The sequence below is a fragment of the Periplaneta americana genome, chromosome 8 (assembly GCF_040183065.1).
Source record: "Periplaneta americana isolate PAMFEO1 chromosome 8, P.americana_PAMFEO1_priV1, whole genome shotgun sequence".
NCBI lineage: Eukaryota > Metazoa > Arthropoda > Insecta > Blattodea > Blattidae > Periplaneta > Periplaneta americana.
Genome location: NC_091124.1, coordinates 67,898,990 through 67,917,879, shown reverse-complemented (window position 1 = coordinate 67,917,879; position 18,890 = coordinate 67,898,990). Strand labels below are relative to the sequence as shown.

The following is an 18,890-nucleotide window of genomic DNA, read 5'->3' as shown; positions in this document are numbered from 1 at the left end:
CACATAAACCCACAATCGGTCCCCATCCTGAGCAAAATTAATCCAGTCTCTACCATCATATCCCACCTCCCTCAAATCCATTTTAATATTATCCTCCCATCTACGTCTCGGCCTCCCCAAAGGTCTTATTCCCTCCGGTCTCCCTGCTAACACTCTATATGTATTTCTGGATTCGCCCATACATGCTACATGCCCTGCTCATCTCAAATGTCTGGATTCAATGTTCCTAATTATGTCAGGTGAAGAATAAAATGTATGCAGTTCTGCGTTATTTAACTTTCTTCATTCTCCTGTAACTTCATCCCTCTTAGCCAAAATATTTTCCTAAGCACCTTAATCTCTGTTCCTCTCTCAAAGCGAGAGTTCAAAGAAGAACTGGTAATATAATTGTTTTATAAATTCTAACCTTCAACTTTTTAGGGAGCAAACTGGATGATAAAAGCTTCTCAACCGAATAATAACACGCATTTTCCATATTTATTCTGCGTTTAATTTCCTCCTTCATCAGCTTCTTGTCTATGTGGATGACGTGAATATGTTGGGAGAAAATTCACAAATGATTAGGGAAAACATGGAAATTTTACTTGAAGCAAGTAAAGCAATAGGTTTGGAAGTAAATCCCGAAAAGACGAAGTATATGGTTATGTCTCGTGACCAGAATATTGTACGAAATGGAAATATAGAAATTGGAAATTTATCCTTCGAAGAGGTGGAAAAATTCAAATATCTTAGAGCAACAGAAACAAATATAAATGACACTTGTGAGGAAACTAAATGCAGAATAAATATGGGAAATGCCTGTTATTATTTGGTAGAGAAGCTTTTTGTCATCTAGTCTGCTCTCAAAAAATATGAAAGTTAGAATTTATAAAACAGTTATATTACCGATTGTTCTGTATTGTTGTGAAATCTGGACTCTCTCTTTGAGAGAGGAACAGAGATTAAGGGTGTTTGAGAATAAAGTTCTTAGGAAAATATTTGGGGCTATGAGGGATGAAATTACAGGAGAATGGAGAAAGTTACAAAATGCAAAACTGCACGCACTGTATTCTTCACCTGACATAATTAGGAACATTAAATCCAAATGTTTGAGATGGAAAGGGCATGTAGCATGTATGGGCAAATCCAGAAATGCATATAGAGTGTTAGTTGGGAGGCCGGAGAGAAAAAGACCTTTGGGGAGGCCAACATGTAGATCGGAGGATAATATTAAATAGGATTTGAGGGAGGTGGGATATGATGATAGAGACTGGATTAATCTTGAACAGGATAGGGACTGAAGGCAGGCTTATATGAGAGCAGCAATGAACCTCCAGGTTCCTTAAAAGCCGTAAGTGTCTTGTTAGTAAAACACATTACATCAAATATGTATGTCTAACGATAGGGATTTCCTGGATTAATCCAACACATGGGATATTACTACATGCACCAGATACCTAGTGAGCTTCAGGCCCATAGTTTGTTATCAGTACTGAGTCAGCACATTGCAATCTGATGTGTGAATCCCCTTCTCACTTACACCACGCTGATAGCTTGCTAGTTAACTGATCAGGACAGTAGAAGATTCCTATCATAAGATTACAAAGGATAAATGTGAACGTATAATCGTATCTTCAAATTTGTTAACAATGACATGTTTGGAATGAATAGAGGAAACTTTAGCACATTATAGTCACTTTATTTAAATTACTAATAATACAAAGTAAGCATTCTATTGCTTGCAATATGCAAATCCTTCTGAATTATATGAAGTGAATATACACTTTCATGTTATGTGCGGCATTACTGTAGGTCCACTTTCTGTATATGTAGCTAATCTTATTCTTACCGTTATGTTTTTATTTACTATTCCTTATTTACATATTATATCATTATTAATGTTACTTATTTCTTTATTTATTAATTATGCTTGTTAGTTCTATACTTATTTTGTTTCATGATATATAAATTTATTAAATTTGTGACATATGTGGTAATCATTTTATCTTTCTTCACATACTTATAAATCTCACGACCAGCAGCAGCATCAGCATTTTTGTGCCTTAAAACATTGTAATTATTACGGAAGTAGATTATTACTAGTCAAGGCAAATGTTTCTAAAATATGACTATCAACTGACACGCCATTCATTTTCCATTTGCGCACTACCTAGTTATGAATTGAATAATGATTACATTCATATTCTACATTGACGTCCTTGAGCTCTTCTACTTCTGTGTCTGTATTTTGGGAGATGTCCCTTTCTCTTCTTTCCGTATGTTGCGATCATAGTATTTGGTACTTTTTTTACATTAATCTTAAAAAAAAAAATATGTACAGTTATCACGTTTTCATTCCATCTATGGTCTTTCATATTATATTTACAATAATATATCATCAATATACGAATATAAGAAAATCATTCATCTGGCTACCACGCTATGTGACATTCAGTTGTTTTTCCGATCACAATGCTCTTGTCATGTCCCATAAAAAAAAACAGGTATAGTAGTAACGTAGAATGAATATTTTTAATATATAAGTAGAATTATTCCTTAGTGTAAAAACAATATAAGTGAACAGCAAACTAACAGAAATGTTAAAAGTAGCTTTTTTCATAATCGACATCTGTCCCCCAGAAATTGTGAAAAAAAAAAAAATCTGGTAACTTTACATTACATTGCAATATTTCGCATATCATTAGATTTGTTCAATTATTATTAAGATACGAGAGAGACATTATACTCATTACATAAAGACACAACTACTAATTGAGAAAAGGAGTTCATTAGAATGTTAATCTGGCATATCAGATTGACACTGTTTATGCTTCATACTCATTTGTATTCTTACAGTTATCTGTGTCATTGACTTCCGTTCACTGCCTCCCCTCGAATGATCAAAGTTAACGCTGATAAATTCACTTGTATATGAGTAACTATGATCCTGCTACTTTGAGAGGTCAGTAACCATACTTTATTCATCTGTCTCTTTCATGTTATTTTTCTCTCTTTTAAATAAACACTAATTATTTTCGAAGTTACATGACACAAATAAAAAAATAAATTATTACATCAGCATTTTGATAGTATCAGTAACAAATTTATGTTGATGAAGCCAAACAATTACTTAAACTGTTTTATATCAACCCTACTTCTTATATTTATTATTGTAACATATACAAACAGTTAAATAAACAAGCTCGTGTTTCTGGTATAAAATAAAAAGTCTCACATAATAATTGTTTGGCTTTAAGGGAAATATATTAAATTGTAATATTCCTTTAAAATGCTGTGCTAATAAGTACCTTCATAATTAGTCTACTTATTTATTTACAAATAAATAATCAGCGATCGAGAGGTTATCAAGCTTGTAAACAGATCCGTAATCTAATCCTGGCTGAAAATGATAAGATTTCTAATTGCGATAAAACTAGTAGTATAAGAGGAAAGTAAAGCTGGGAGGTCCATATCATAAAATTGTAACATTTAAAATAATCCTAATTCCGAATGTGATGACTGAAAATCTGCCTAGAAGAACTACACAAATATTTGAGATCTCAGTTGGGGTAGTTGGTTGGAGGGTTAAACTTTCCAATACAAAATCTATTGATTTGTGCAAGTAGTAAATACACTAGACTCTTGCTAATTCAGCATCTCAATAATCCTGCCTCCTAGTGTACTTCCCATCATTTTACTGCAATAGTTTTCTCGGAAATTTTGCACCAGTGCCATTCGTATCCTGTATTACCATATTTACCCGCACAATAGACGCACTTTATTTTTCAATTTTTATATAAAAAAACTAGGGCGCGTCCTTTATACGAGGAAATAATTTTGGTGGGGGGGGGGGGGTGAAACTCGTATTAAAGGTGCGCCGGCTCGAATGCTGAAATAATTGATAGAATACGTAACAATATATGGGCCACAACTAATTTATATATCGATTTCATCGCATGTAAGACGATCGATAGTTAGCAGCAGTTGTATAAACAGATGAACAACAATGAATACAGCGACAATAAGACAAGACACTTTATTGTTTTTATTAACACTAGCCTTACCTCATTCACTGTCAGGTTCAGCATCAATGCAGATGTCCTAAGAAAATTGCATTAATTGAAGAGCACCTATACTTTGTAGGAGTAAAAAAAAGAACCAATCACGATTGCAGTGGTATCATGCACTGTTGTTTAAAAATTTTAATTTAAACATAAGCAGTGCATCCAATCTTACGACTTTCGACATTATTGAAACAATCTTTGTTTAAAATGATATGTGTCTATTACGTAAGGAATTTTTTTTAACGCGAAGAAATTGGGGTGCGTCCATTATGCTGGAGAGTCCATTACGCGGGTAAATAGCCTACGATATTTCTTTTTTATAAAGGAATTTTTCAAATTGTTATCATAGTAACCACAGTACTTCTGCGTAAAACTAATAAAGTATTGCATACTGTAGTGATACAAAAAATATAGTATGTTCTTTAAACAGACATTAAAATAAACTATAGTTTAAAAAGTTCTCGATGACGTCATAACTCGCACAATAATAGCCGCAAAAAATATTTTGTTTCCATAAATATACAATTTCACTTGTCCAAAACCCCTCATTCAATTTTAATTGCAATTAAGTGTTACTTTTGCAAAACACTGTATATAGTCTACATATTATTAGAATGTCTTATTTGACTCCATCAATTAGTTATCTTATATGAACAACAGCAAAGAATTATAGATCCTTTTCGACATAGATGCCCTGGCTTAGCTTTCTTATATTACCCTGTTACATGAGCAAGGTCACTCGACTCTACTCGCACTGTGAAAGGTCACTGTACCTTTCAATGTGCAGACTTACACCTGATCCTGCAGTCAGATTGTCCAACACCTTCCCCCCCTCCTTTCTTTATGTGGTAGCTATTAAGTTACGTCCATTTTCGGCTTTTTTCCCTTCAAAATTTTCTAGAGTTTCCTTCAGTGGAGCAGGGAAACCCGGAGTGAGACAAGTGTCCAACAGGCTTGGAGCTCACATAATCAATTTTTCTCAACTGCGAACTTCCTTGCAAGGACGCGTTTTCGCGTACCTTTGAAGTTTCTTCTCCCATTTTCCTCTCTTTCAATTCAATTCTAGATGCTCAGTTGTTTGGAGTAGCCATCGAACAATGCAGTAGGCAACCCCACTGGTCATATCTATCTACCCTGATGATGGAACCTGCATGTAGTCTCGAAATGTCAGAAATTTAAAATTTCTGGACACAGTGGAATGCTCAAAAATTTCTGACAATCACAAAAATGTAATTTGAAGAAATGAGAACAAACTTCCATATCTTTAATCACAACACAATGGTGGACTTAACTGAGGATCTCCAATTATAGTCATCCCCTATCCAGTAAATACAATGGCTACCAAGCACTTTAATTGTTCTCACATTATGCTTAATATTAAAAACCAAGAAAAATAATATATATAAAAATCTAAACAAAAGTAACGATCACAATATTTCTTCATTGTATTCACACAGGGGAAAAATTGTTTTTGCGTTTTTTTTTGTAATTGGTAACGACTCTGTATAAACTGAATAGTCATCTAGTGGCAATGGAATTGGTAATTTAGCGAGATGGTACTTGGCGAGATGAGTCCGAAGGCATGTCATAAGATTACCTGGAATTGATCTCTTACTGCTCGGAATACATCAGAATACCCCAACCAGGTAATCAGCTCAAGTGGGATTCGAACTCAACTCCAGAGCACAACTGTTGGTTTGCTGTAATTTATCTCATATAATAATAATAATAATAATAATAATAATAATAATAATAATAATAATAATAATAATAATAATAATAATAATAATAATAATAATAATACGCTCTTGATTGTACTGCAAATATCTCAATGTTGTCTGCAATTTTTTGCATATCCACATTCTCATCAAATTAAGTTACAAAAATATTCATTTGAAATGCAAAACATGAAAAAACAGTTAATTATTAACAGCAGTATGAACAAAGTATTATATAAATATAATAAATGAAGTTGATTAATATTTATACATATTAACTTATTCATGCATATACTTCTTGAATATTTGGCATTTCCTCTAACAAACCAGGAATTTTATTACTCAGTTATTTAACGATGCTGTAACAAGTACTAAGTTACTTAGTGTCAATGAACTGGTGATACTGAGGTAGTATTCAGAGACTTGAAGTTGAAGATTTGTCAAAAGATTATCTGACAATTGGGGAAAACCTCGGGAAAAAATCCTACCAAGCAATCAGCCCAAGTGGGAACCGAACTCACACCTAGCGTAACTCCTGATCAGTAGACAAACGTGCCTACTGCCTGAATTAAGTCTATGGCCAAACTGGGAATTCATGTAGTAATGGAAGGACCTTGTAAATACTCCTGGTAATGGATAAATACAGACAGCAACGTAGATTGCGTCTACGTGATGCCCCCTGGATTCTAACTGAATGGTCTATACTAAACGTTCAAATCATGACTGTGCATAAATACAAAACATGCAGTGTTCAGTTATTCAGAAAAAATAATAATTTATCAATATGTAATCAACTTTCCACCTAATCTTGTGATGCAAGATGACAAATGGAACAAAAATTAGTGTAAATAAACAGAGAGACGTCTTTCTAAATTAGGCTACACTATAAATTCGTAAATTGCTAAACATTGGGTATACATCAGACAGACACAAACGAAATGAACAGCACTCTTTGACTTCCTATTGGTCACTTTTAACAGTTGTTTTGTTTATGTCAACTATATGTCAAAGTAGGAAAACGAAGTTATTTGAGTAACTTACGAACTAGCTACGCGAAATAAATAATGTTTAATATAAAAAAGCATGATGTGGTTCAGGAGTGTGAATAGAATTAGATATCTCATTAAAGTAAGAAATAGAAGAAAACAGCTACTGGCACAGAATGTGAATGGAAAATTTTATGGACTGGAGTTGTGCTTAAAGAATGATCACCCAGAATTTGGATTACAGATACCAAAGAGAAGAACAGATGAGAACAGCGGACAGATTCCAATGGAGAAGAGGACAGTTTTGCAGAAGGAAGAAAGAGTAAAACAGCCAATAGTCGATGATAACTGCTTCAACCAAGCGAAAGAACAGGAATGATGGAAAAAAATCATCCCAATGGGAAGGATGGAACATCATATACTCGTAGTTGAAGATCACCACATGGCAACAGGAGAAGAGGGTAGCAAGGTCAGAAACCCACATAATGACGAACAAAGAAGTGTAAATATGATGTCTCGACATGGAGAGAGAAGCAGAAACATCAATATAAAACAGCAGCATAAGAGAAATTCAAGTCTGTCAAGAACAGCAGTAGGTGCAACACACTTGGATGCGAGGAAGAATAGTACAAGGAGCACGGAAACTAGGAAAAAGACAAGTGGGAAGTAAAAGATAATTCAGGAGTCAGGAAGCAAAAATGGGGGAGGTGAGAGTAATAAAGGGTTGGATTAGAAGTGGTAACCAAGTCTATGAGAGTAAAGGCGAGAGGAGTAGTATGAAGGGTAGTGAAGTGTTAGAAGAAGTGACTGAGAAGAAAGTCGATAATTTCGCAGAAAGAACAGTGTAGGAAGCAAGGAATCTGTGTCAGTGAAGACTGGGAAGGATTCATAGTCAGAGAAGAGAACCATTCAAAACAGTTCCAGTACCTGTACAGGTGACCCATTTGGTGTACAAAAGTCAATAGACGAATTCAATGACTACCTAATGAGGAAGTTAAGTAGGCTAAGAGAGAAATATCCAGAGTAACAGGGTGGTAGAAAAGGAAAATAGAGTAGAAGGAAAAGTAAGTTTATATAGAAGAGGTGCGTTCATGATTTGATGTTATGAGTGAAGGGAAAGAGTGTAATAGAAGGAAAAAGCAGATAAAGAGATGAGGAAGTGTAAACGGTGAAAAAGAAATTGTGTGGTCTGTGAACTAAGTGAGGAATAAGAAATTTTTTAATGTAAGTGAAAATTGTAACTATAAAGAATCCAGTGGAAACATAAAATTGATAGGGAGAAATACAAATGAGGCATAGAAAAAGCAGATAAGTGGAACTGGGAAGAAATTCGAGTGAGAATGAGAAAATCTGTAACTTGGAAGTAGTGAACGATAACATTAGATAAATGAAGGATGGTACTATAGCAAACAGTTGAGATGGACAAAGAAGGATAGAGTAAAGAATGTAAATTGCAGGGTTAACAGAGAAAATGAAAATAACCCTCACTGTAACTGATACGGTAGTTATGCTTGAAGCAGATTAAACTGCCTACTTGTAAGACTACTCTGTTCTGCTTGATATATTTTACCATGAACACTATATGGATGGTAGGCTATATCCTAATACCACAGTCTAGTATATACAGTCACGAAGCTCAATACGTAGTAAATATGCAAACATTAGATTGTTGCTCACCACTAGGATTGCTAATATCGCCTCATTACAGGCAATGCAAAATAGAACCAGCACAGTCTATTGTTTCTAGCACCCTCAAACCTCAAGCTTCGTGACTGTATATAGTAGACTGTGCTAATACCATTATATTATATAACTTACATATTACATTAAGCTTAAGTCTAGTGGGGTTTCCAATTTCATATCAATCCCAAAACTGGCCAAAAATGTCTATTGCAACTGAAATGTAGTCACAAATATGCAACAGTTAAAGCTAATGTGAAGAAATACTGGCAATTTTTTACTATAGCACTAGCACATTAAGGTACAAATGCATTTACATCCTTGGGGTGTAGTCGAGTCATATGTATCATATAGCCTATGAAAAAAAAAATGTAGTGCCAACGTCAAATTTACACCGAAAATAAGAGTCGAAAGTTGCTGTGAAACTGCTGGCTGGCGAAGAGGTGCAGGCAGGCATACACTCAACCAAGGTGTAAGAAGTAGGCGGCACAGAGAGGAAACATATGCATTTCATTTCCGTAAGTTTCCTTACTGATTCACAGAGAAAAAGTTTTCGTAAGGTCGAAAAAGTAACAGATGAGGTTAGGTTAGTTTAGGCTTTCGGTATGCCTTGCAAGAAAGGGCCCATTTTTAGATAATTGTATATGCAAGACATACCAAAAGCCTAAACTAATCTAACCTGTCACTAATTCGACCAAAGCGAGTTTTCATAAGGTTGAATCAGTGTCAGGTATGTTAGGCTTTCGGTATGCCTTGAAAGAAAGGGCACATTCTTACACAATCGTGAGTATATGCAAGGCATAGAAAAAGTCTACACGAATCCAACCTAACCTAACCTGCCACTGATTTGACCTAACGAAAACAGTTATTTCTCTGTAAACAGTAAGGAAACGCACGAAAATAAGACGTGCTGTCCCTCACTGCCACCTACCCCTTCCTCCTCGACTTGATTCCTCCTACCTGCATATCTCCACCAGGCCCCACTTTCACAGCAACTTTCTACCTTTATTTTGGGTGTAAAATTTGCGTCGGCACTCATTTTTTTTTCTTTACGATATCTATGACATGTCTAGGACCCAAAAATATAAATACATTTGTACCCTAACTTGGTAATGCTATAGTAAAGAAATACCGAAACACTAAGCATAATTAAATGAAATGGTATAAAATGTGATAATTTAGCATACAGCACTATGTGCTTGAAAATCTTTAGTGAACACAGGGATAAATTATATTAAGCCAATCTAGCAGACGAGTACGATTGCTATAAATTAAAATTCTATACCTGAAAGCTGAGCTATTTTTTGGTAGAAGTGGTTTCGGTCGAAGGCCATGGCACAAAGCTGCTTCTATTCGATTGCACAGAACTGCTACACGTGGATGACTCTCAGTTGCTAATTCAGCACGTCCTCCAAACCGTATTTGACACTGCTTTACAGCTTCTAAGAGTTCTGTCAACAATCTTTGACGTTCTTCTGCCCTAGTAGTATCAGGTGGTGCACCTGGCACCAGAGCTGACATCATTGTAACAACCTAAAATCAACATTTATTTTTAAAACAATTCCTGAACTGGGTAAAATTATGATGTACAACTGAACATTGCACTATTCAAATTCATGCAACATCTCAAATTTAAAACACACACACACATAAATATTTTTCGGATGACATGAACCTTCTGTCAGATGTATTTGTTTTGTCATGATGGGTTGCATAGTTATTTCTTTACTGTCACCTTGACCGAAATAAAACTGTCATTAAGAATTTATTATAATTGTCGTTCTAGACATACCAAAGGCCTTTTTCCTTCCGTTCAAACTGTATATCTACATTATGTGTCATTTAAATTTGAAAGCACTACAGTGTAATTCAACTCTTTACTGCTCATGTAGACCTAACACCCCCTCCTCGAATGTTTCTCGCCGTTCCGCTCTGTTCTCGGAATCTCCTGCGCGTATTGCAAAGCGCAGCAAACAACTTCCCCAATCTCGACAAACTCGTAGTCTAATGTTTCCCTCAAGGAGTACGCTTGTCAAGGAGCCATGATAAGATATGACGTCATAATCTAACAAAAGTGTAAATTTGAAATGTCATTGCATATGGATACAAGTACGACTACAGTATAATTATGTTGTGATAATTTATATAATGTTGCGTGGTATTGCGCAAATAATTATAAATTGAATGTGAAGGTCAAAATAATCACATGCGAGTGATAACAGTGACACCAATATAAATGTTCAGGAAATTCATGTTCAATTGTAGTAGGATATTCCACTTGTAAAGTTGGTACGCTTGACGCAGTTGCGTGTATACGTAGTCGTCATTTGTCTTTTCGCAAGCGTGTGAGAAGTGAGAGGTAATTGTCTTGGAAGTTTGTATATAAATCTGTAGTCATCTGCGCTGTATAGTGTCTCATGTTGAATTTGTAGCTATATAAGGAATAGTTATAAATTGTTAAACAATATATAACATAGCCATATATATATTTCATTTCTTTTTTGCAGGTAGAGATGGGGCGAAGACCCGCAAGATGGTAAGCATCGTGTTGTAACATCTAAAAAACAGCCCCATAAAACAATATTAAATGTTATGTAGCCTAGTTGTTTTTAATTTAAATTAAATTTCATTATTTCAGCTACCGGTATTGCAAGAACAAACCATATCCAAAATCTCGTTTCTGCCGTGGTGTGCCAGACCCCAAGATTCGTATTTTTGACTTGGGAAGAAAAAAGGCACGCGTTGAAGACTTCCCTTTATGCGTTCATCTAGTATCCGATGAATATGAACAGTTATCTTCTGAAGCACTTGAAGCAGGCAGAATCTGTGCCAATAAGGTGAGTTTTACAGAGAAAACAATTCTTCCCAATAGGACTTACATTCGCTTATGATAGGTCTATGCAGATTGTAGAAATAGCTCAGTTTGGTGTGAAGTAGATTTGTTTTAAACACTACTAAAATTATTCATTTATTGCGTCCAACTGATCACATACATGATATGGGACATATCAAAAGTAACACATAATTACAAAGATACAATATATCGGTAATTAAAATACAACATACTGGTAGTATATTGTGATTTAACGTTTCAAGAATGAAGTTGTAACGTACTACGTCATTCAGTGTGTATGTTTAGGCCTAATCCAAAACCGGAATTAGTACAGGGTATATTTACGGACATTTCTACATAATATTGGTTTTTTTTTATTTGCAGTATATGGTGAAAAACTGCGGTAAGGACCAGTTTCACATCCGAATGAGACTTCATCCCTTCCATGTCATCCGAATCAACAAGATGTTATCATGTGCTGGAGCTGATAGGTTCGTTACTTTTTCACGAGTAAAATTAGCTTCCCTCATCAACCAGGAACAACCTTGACTCTGTTAAAGTGTGGAATGTATTTTCCTTTTCTCTTTTTTTTTTTTTTTTCTCTTTCCCATTTGAGGTTAACGAAGCGTGAAGGTTATTAGGCTATATTAACGTTTATCAGAAAGGAAATGATATTTCCACTAAGCTTTCTATTGTCATATATTGGTTTCTTTCGTGCCAGTGTCACTGTCAGATTTATTAACGAATGACTTATTGTTACAGAACTGAATCCAAGATACATTAGTCATCTAATTTTTCTAGGTTAGATTAAATTTTAGGCCCGTGCTTAGCGGCCTATTGTAACATAATCTATTAGAATTTTAAGAACATTATATGAAGAATATTGTACTTTTCCACATTGCATTAATAGATGGCATGAATTGATTGTTCGTGATATAATCACCGCAGTAGAAAAAAACAGTTTTATTCTTTTGCTGTAATATATAGATACGATTTTTTACTGTACAAATAATATACTACAAAAAGTCGATATCGAGATTTTCATGGAAATTACAATGAGATTATACGTTTGTGAATCGGGTTTCCTGTCATCTGTTATTGAATGTGAATGTGTCTGCAGGTTAAGCTACAATCATTCATGTATCTTGCCTGTTGAACAAAATCTGCTCTTTTTAATATTTTAAGATGTCAGGAATCGGTATACTGAAATTCCCCCCCCCCCCCGTCATGGATAAAATAATTTTTTATTTTGAATAAAAAACAATAAGTTAATCCAAATAAAATCTAAAAATATGTATAATTTGCTACTTTGTTGCATATGAACACAAAATGGTCCCATGCAAGAGAGAGATGTAAATTTAAGAAATTGTAATTTGCTAATTAGATGTTCTGATGCATGCTTAATTCTGTTTAATTCTTGATGCTTCAGGCTCCAGACGGGAATGCGAGGTGCATTTGGAAAGCCACAAGGTACAGTGGCTAGGGTCCGCATTGGACAGCCAATCATGAGTGTCAGAACGAGTGACCGTCACCGTGCTGCTGTGGTTGAAGCTCTGAGACGAGCCAAGTTCAAGTTTCCTGGTCGCCAAAAGGTGAGAGATCCTATGAACAAATGATTAGATTTGTGACTTAATGCTGCTTTAAAGTCTGAAATATTCTTAATCCTAAGTGTGCACCTGGGAAATTTTTATAGGAGTGTAACATGGAAAACAAATAATATATTCAACTTTCGTAAATGAAAGTTTTGTGAAACAAGATATTTAATGAGATAAAAACACTAAAACATTCGCTTTGGAAATAAAAAATTATGTGAAAAAATTTAGAAATGCTTGGAATTTATGGTTAGTTGAAATGCTTTCTGTTACTCATTCAAACTGTTGAACTAAATGAATTTAAAATAGCATTGACTTGTAGATTATGCCTACCCACTGCACAGATTTGTTCTGTGAACACAGTTATTACTGTGCCAACATAATAGTTTTGTTACAATTTAATAGTAATTTGACTGATAATCAATTACATATTTTGAGGAGAATTGCCTCTGTTGCATAGAACCAGAAACAAAATTTGGGCCACCTGAATTTTCAAAGTTCCAGTTATAGATGCCGCACATGCCCAATTGCTTACTGAGCATGCACAGTACAGTAGCGTGCAAATTAATCCGAACACGACATATTTTTACATTTTCTGTCATTGTTGGCCTCACAGCTGCTCATACCGCTTTGACATCTGTAGTACGTGTAATTCCATTGTTGAAGGTCTGTCATTATTTTTTTTATAATATGCGACATTTTGCCTGTCGTTTTGTACTTATAAGCATTTCAGTTGTGTTGAAGACTTCATACTGCAATCCTGTGTACATTCTGTCGTCTTCACAAATGGATACAACTCCACGAAAACGGTCTAAAATTATAACATTAGCAGAGCATTCTTCTATGACACAGAGGCAAATTGCTGCAGAATGTCACATCGGTTTGGCTACTGTTAATTCGATCATAAAACGATACAGGGAGACTGGATCCATCACACCCCAGAAAAAAGGAAACTGTGGCCGGAAAAGGAAGACTTCACCTGCATATGATCGTTTAATTGTCAGGAAAAGAAAATTAAATCCTACCCATAGACTAACTGCTGTCGACTTAACCCGCGAGTTAATGGCTACCACTGGGGCGAATATTCACGTCACAACAGTGCGACGTAGGCTTTTGGAAGCTGGACGAAGGGCTCGTAAGCCTATTAAGAAGCAACTGCTAACTCCTGTTATGTGCAAAAAAACGCTTAATGGGCAAAATTACATCAACACTGGACAGTGAATGACTGGAAGAACGTACTTTTTTCCGATGAGTCTCATTTCGAGGTCCACGGCCACCGTCCACCGTGTTTCTTACGTACGGAAAGGATCCGAAAAAGTAACAGGAGCTCATCTCCAACAAGCACCCAAATGCCCCCCTAAAGTAATGTTTTGGGGTTGTTTTACACATGAAGGGCCTGGAGCATTAATACCTACAGTATCAAGGGAATGATGAATTCTGACAAATATATTCACTTATTGGAAACCAGAATCATACCCCAGCTGCAAAAATCATTTCCGGATGGCAGAGGTGTGTTCCAACAAGACCTGGCACCATGCCATACATCTCGAAAAACTACAGAATTCAGCAAGAAGAATATTCAGGTACTCCCCTGACCAGGCAACTCACCCGACATCAACCCCATTGAGAACTTGTGGTCAATTTGCAAAAGAAGAATGCAAAAAATGGATTGTTCTACAAAGGAGAAGATGATTTCTGCCCTCATTGGTGTATGGTTTCGCGATGAAGAAATGAAGAATGTTTGTGGGAAATTAGTGGAATCCATGCCAAATCGTCTCAGAGCTGTTATTAGGAACAAGGGAGGCCACATAGATTACTGAGGTATGTCTTAGATCCTTTTTTTATCCCGTTTGAGTGTTTTTGATAAGTAATTACGTTGTTCGGATTAATTTGCACGCTACTGTATGTTATAACTGGAGCTTGCAAAATTCAGGTGACCCAAATTTTGTTTCTGGGTCTGTACTATTATACGCACTTGGTGCTAATGTAAAAATATTAATGGACTGTATGAGATGATTTCTGCTAATATTAATGAACATCTGAACTATAGTAAATTTAGGCATGCCCCCCCCCCCCATTCTGGTTAAGTTCAGTTTAAAAACTTATTTGTGTGTACATCTTCTCAATCAGAAAGTTTTCTCATTTTTCGTATGGTGTTCTTGTTTTACAGATCTACGTATCTAAGAAATGGGGCTTCACCAAGTATGAGCGTGATGTTTATGAAAAGTTGCGTGATGAAGGTCGACTGGCTTGTGATGGCTGCAATGTCAAGTACAGACCAGAGCATGGCCCTCTTGAATCTTGGAAGAAAGTTCAAGTGGAACTGGCACAGATAGCTTAAACATTTTTCTATCATGTAACCTGGGCCCAAGTTCTGTACTATGAAATACTTAATAAAAATTTGCAGAGTCTGTTAATGCTTTTTTCTCTTTTCATAAATTCACAATAGGCCTACCAATCAACCAAAAGCAAAAATCATAACTTAAGATTCTATATTTTCAACATCCACATTATAAATATTCTGCAAAAGGTGTTGAATATTTTAGTGTAAATAAAGATATATTTTTTGCTAGCAAAAAAAAAAACACATAAATACAGCAAAACTTCATTTATAGAATGTTTTTATGAGATTTAAAGAAAAGAAATCCATAAGTGATGAAAACCTATAATGGAAATGACATTTTCAGTAACATGTAATTAATTGTACAAAGAAAAAAGTTATTTTGGATTGTTTGCTTTTGTTTGCTCCTAAGGAATAAACAATGTTCTCAAACTATGACAAATATTCTATAAGTTGTTCAGTTACATCATGATATGTTACGAAATGTTTCATTGTTTCTAAAGCAGTAACAGCATCATTTAAGGACACATTCATGCTTGTAGGCTGGCTTATCTACATCTTCCTCACACAACTCCTGCGGAATGCCTTTAACTATTTCGGAGATTGTCATGGCTTCAGTGGTGGTGGTGTTTGTATCAACATCATCAAATGAAGCCCAATCTCGTAACTGCTTCCACTCATTGCAAACAGGAACATCACTATCTTCATAGTCATCTTTAATGAACGTTTACTGTATTTTCGCGTGTTTACATTTCCACAGGAAACCTAATTTCGAAGAAAATTGATTCAGAATGTAAAAATGAAATTGTTTATTTCCCAGGGTTTAAAATATGATTTAAGTGTAAAAAATATATATCCTAAATAAATTCACATGTAAAATACAGGAATTTTGCCAGGACCTCGGAAGAAACTGAAAAAGTGTGAAATATACTATAAAGGAAGTTTTACTGTATAAACCAGAATCCTTGAAAGAGTAAAACTCGTGCTCAGGGAGCTAATCTACTTTGTATTTTGCCAGATCAAGCTTGCAGAAGTTGGAAAGTTTACAAAGAACTCTTCAATTGGCTGATACTGTGATTTGCCACAGTATTTTAGTTGGAATGACTGACTTATAAGTTTAGCTGCAGCTAGGCTAATCCTGCTATGTTAAGATGTTTCTTTGTAACCACCTGTTCAGCCTTCTACAAGTTTCTGTCCCCTCCCCGGGCAAAAAATATATATACATATATCCATACATACATATACGTACAGTAGATCTAAACACATTAGCACTATAGTGACCAAATGTGATTAAATGATTGACGACTTGTATAATGGAACAACATAACATCTATCAAAACATCGCGTCGATGGGCAATTTGATAAGCGGGTACCAAACATGTTTGGAAAATGAAAGGAGCCGGTTTCAGCATCTTTTTAATTTGAGCAAGTAAATAACGTCCTAACTGCTCAGATTTAATAAAGTTTGTGTTGAATTTCTAATGCTGAGTTGCTCCAAAATCAATTTTCAGAAAAATTGCTACATTGTGATATACTAGCTGTTCATCCTGTATAAGTATAATAAATAAAATACATTTGCAAAGTTTGTAGAGCTTAAACTGCAGGGAAAATATTTTCAGTGATTAGTCTGCTGTGCTAGAAGAATGTTTATAGTCGCAATGACAACAGTCTTATCAAACAAAGCTTAGAATCTACTGTACCACCAAACTGTCCTCAGCTAGATAACCCGTTGGATAGAGGGTAATGAACTGTGAAGCTCTTCCTAGTAATATATGGTAGTTTAATGTGAGAATAACCTATAAATGGCCACCCAGATGCTCCACAACACAATTTAAAAATATAACTTGGAAATCGCAATTAGAAATCTAAAACCTTGACTTTTGAAGGAAAATTACCTGTTAGATCAAAGATTGTTATAAACAACGAGATAATAGATGAAGTAAGCAACTTTAATAACCTAGGCTGTGATGTATCGTGTATGCTCTACAAAATAGGATAAATAAATTCCAGCTTATGTGTGACACCATAAGGAGGACACGAATAAAACAAGGGGAGAGAGACAGATTGAGTTTTATAAAGTTTTTTTATCCAATGCCACCAGGTTGTCTTTTCGACATTTCTGGTCTTCTCTCCTGGCAATGGCTTAATTGTAACCCACTTCTGAGGTTGGGGCACCTGGAAGGCGGAGTTACATTACCCCGATGATGTGATAGGATGATTATGATAATGTGGTGCCAGGAGAGGTCTTAAATTTAAACTTAACCTAAATTCCAGACCATGGACGAACACAGGAATAATCCCCTTTAAGGAAAAATTCCTGTGCTCTAACCGGAAATCGAACCCGGGACCTCATGAACTATAGCCAGAAGCTCTGACCACTAGACCAGGCTGGCCAGGTTTTATAAAGTAATGATGCCAATACTAAGTTTGGATGCAAAGCCTAGGCCTTGAACAGAGAAGCTAAAAGGAAAACTGAAACAGCGGAAATAAGATTTCTGAGAACAGCTTGGTGTACACTGCATTATGACAAAAGAAATCAATTGCAAATATTTAATATCAATGAAAGAATGTACTGTATAACAAGAAGAAATGACGAACACCTCTTACGAATGGACCATCGAAAGCTGGCTCAACAAACAATGAACTACTGTCAGTGACACAGTTCATCTGCCCTGGAAGGAATGCAGAGTTGGGGTAGTAGTTTCGCACTAGAAGTGGATGGAGAGAAAGTTAGAAATACAATGTAGCAGGCATTATACAAACATTGATTTACCAATTTCGCGCCACGTTACTATGGAGTACACTACACATGAAAGTTATATTGCTACGTCTTAACTTTGAATATATATTTACATCAGCAATTCTATTAAGCAAATGTTCACCTTCGTCTTCCAAGTACAAATGAAGAGAGAGAAATGTTTTTTTGGAGAAAATGTTGTTTTCTAATGCCAGGCGTTTGACAATAAAGTCATTTGACCTCTTGCACTCCAATATTTTTCAAAGATATTATCATGGTCAGCCACTGAAGCACAGATTTTGAGGTGTTCTGAATCCATTTCTTGTTTTTGGAGAAAATAGAAAGGGGATTAAGCAGAGTGTATTCACACCAAAAGTACTGTTAGCCAGCCGCTTGCTCCAAAGTTAGCCTCACACCCCTCTAAACAACACCCCTAACTTCCCCAAGGTTCAGGGCAAATGAGCTGTGTCATCGACATTACACTTCTAGAGGTCAAAGGGATGTTGGACGCCCGAGAAGATGAATTGTAACTGTTTCCTATATGGACGGAACAGGCCATATCAGCCTACCATGATGATGATGCTTCTCAGTTGTAAGATGGTGGCTGACTTCATTGCAAGTCCATCTTTTGAATAGGGGCTGAAGGAACCATCATCCAATGGTAAGAAAACATGAAAAGAAATTACAAAATTTATTTCATATGCCGTTATCATGATGCATACTATTATTTGGAAAGATTGTTGCTGTTACGTTTACCTTATTAAAATTAGTTTGCTGAAAACAAGATTATACTTCTTTTCAGTTGTTACAACACAAGTAACTACTTAAATAATCTGTTGAATTTCTTTTCATCTAAACATCTTTTTCTATTGATGGGAACAGAAATAGTAAATGCCAGCAATCAAGTATGATATATTTTTACTGCACCAAGGTAGCCATTGTTCATTGTCAATTTGACTT

At 35.5% G+C, this 18,890-nt stretch overlaps 2 protein-coding genes across 4 annotated transcripts in view; one reads left to right on the top strand and one right to left on the bottom strand.

Annotated features, from left to right (window-relative positions):
* The window catches only part of LOC138704792 (sorting nexin-29), an 85,391-nt gene extending 74,749 nt beyond the window's left edge, over positions 1 to 10,642 (bottom strand). The window contains exons 1-2 of one of the 2 annotated variants that reach the window (XM_069833039.1): positions 10,220 to 10,642; positions 9,713 to 9,960 (exon numbers count right to left, since the gene is read on the bottom strand). In XM_069833039.1, coding sequence (XP_069689140.1) covers positions 9,713 to 9,951 — 239 coding nt within the window. In that variant the 5' untranslated portion in view covers positions 9,952 to 9,960; positions 10,220 to 10,642. Of the gene's footprint in view, positions 1 to 9,712; positions 9,961 to 10,102 lie in introns of both variants that reach the window. The other variant, XM_069833040.1, reaches the window with a different exon arrangement.
* An 18-nt stretch (positions 10,643 to 10,660) lies between these two features.
* On the top strand, positions 10,661 to 15,269 carry RpL10 (ribosomal protein L10). 2 transcript variants are annotated; one of them, XM_069833052.1, is made up of 6 exons: positions 10,661 to 10,786; positions 10,935 to 10,963; positions 11,066 to 11,264; positions 11,645 to 11,751; positions 12,690 to 12,852; positions 15,023 to 15,269. In XM_069833052.1, exons 2-6 carry the CDS (start codon positions 10,941 to 10,943, stop codon positions 15,191 to 15,193), a joined length of 663 nt encoding a protein of 220 aa, XP_069689153.1. In that variant the 5' UTR covers positions 10,661 to 10,786; positions 10,935 to 10,940; the 3' UTR covers positions 15,194 to 15,269. The 2 variants fall into 2 exon arrangements, with proteins under 2 accessions (XP_069689153.1, XP_069689154.1); XM_069833053.1 differs by having other exon boundaries at positions 10,711 to 10,798; positions 10,936 to 10,963.
* The last annotated feature ends 3,621 nt before the right edge of the window (positions 15,270 to 18,890 follow it).

Bases quoted from the DNA above. Each gene is read 5' to 3' on its own strand.
- RpL10 (XM_069833052.1), top strand. From the start codon at position 10,941: ATGGGGCGAAGACCCGCAAGATG. The intron at 11,265-11,644 runs GTGAGTTTTACA...TTTTATTTGCAG, and splicing joins GCAGAATCTGTGCCAATAAG to TATATGGTGAAAAACTGCGG. The intron at 12,853-15,022 runs GTGAGAGATCCT...CTTGTTTTACAG, and splicing joins AGTTTCCTGGTCGCCAAAAG to ATCTACGTATCTAAGAAATG.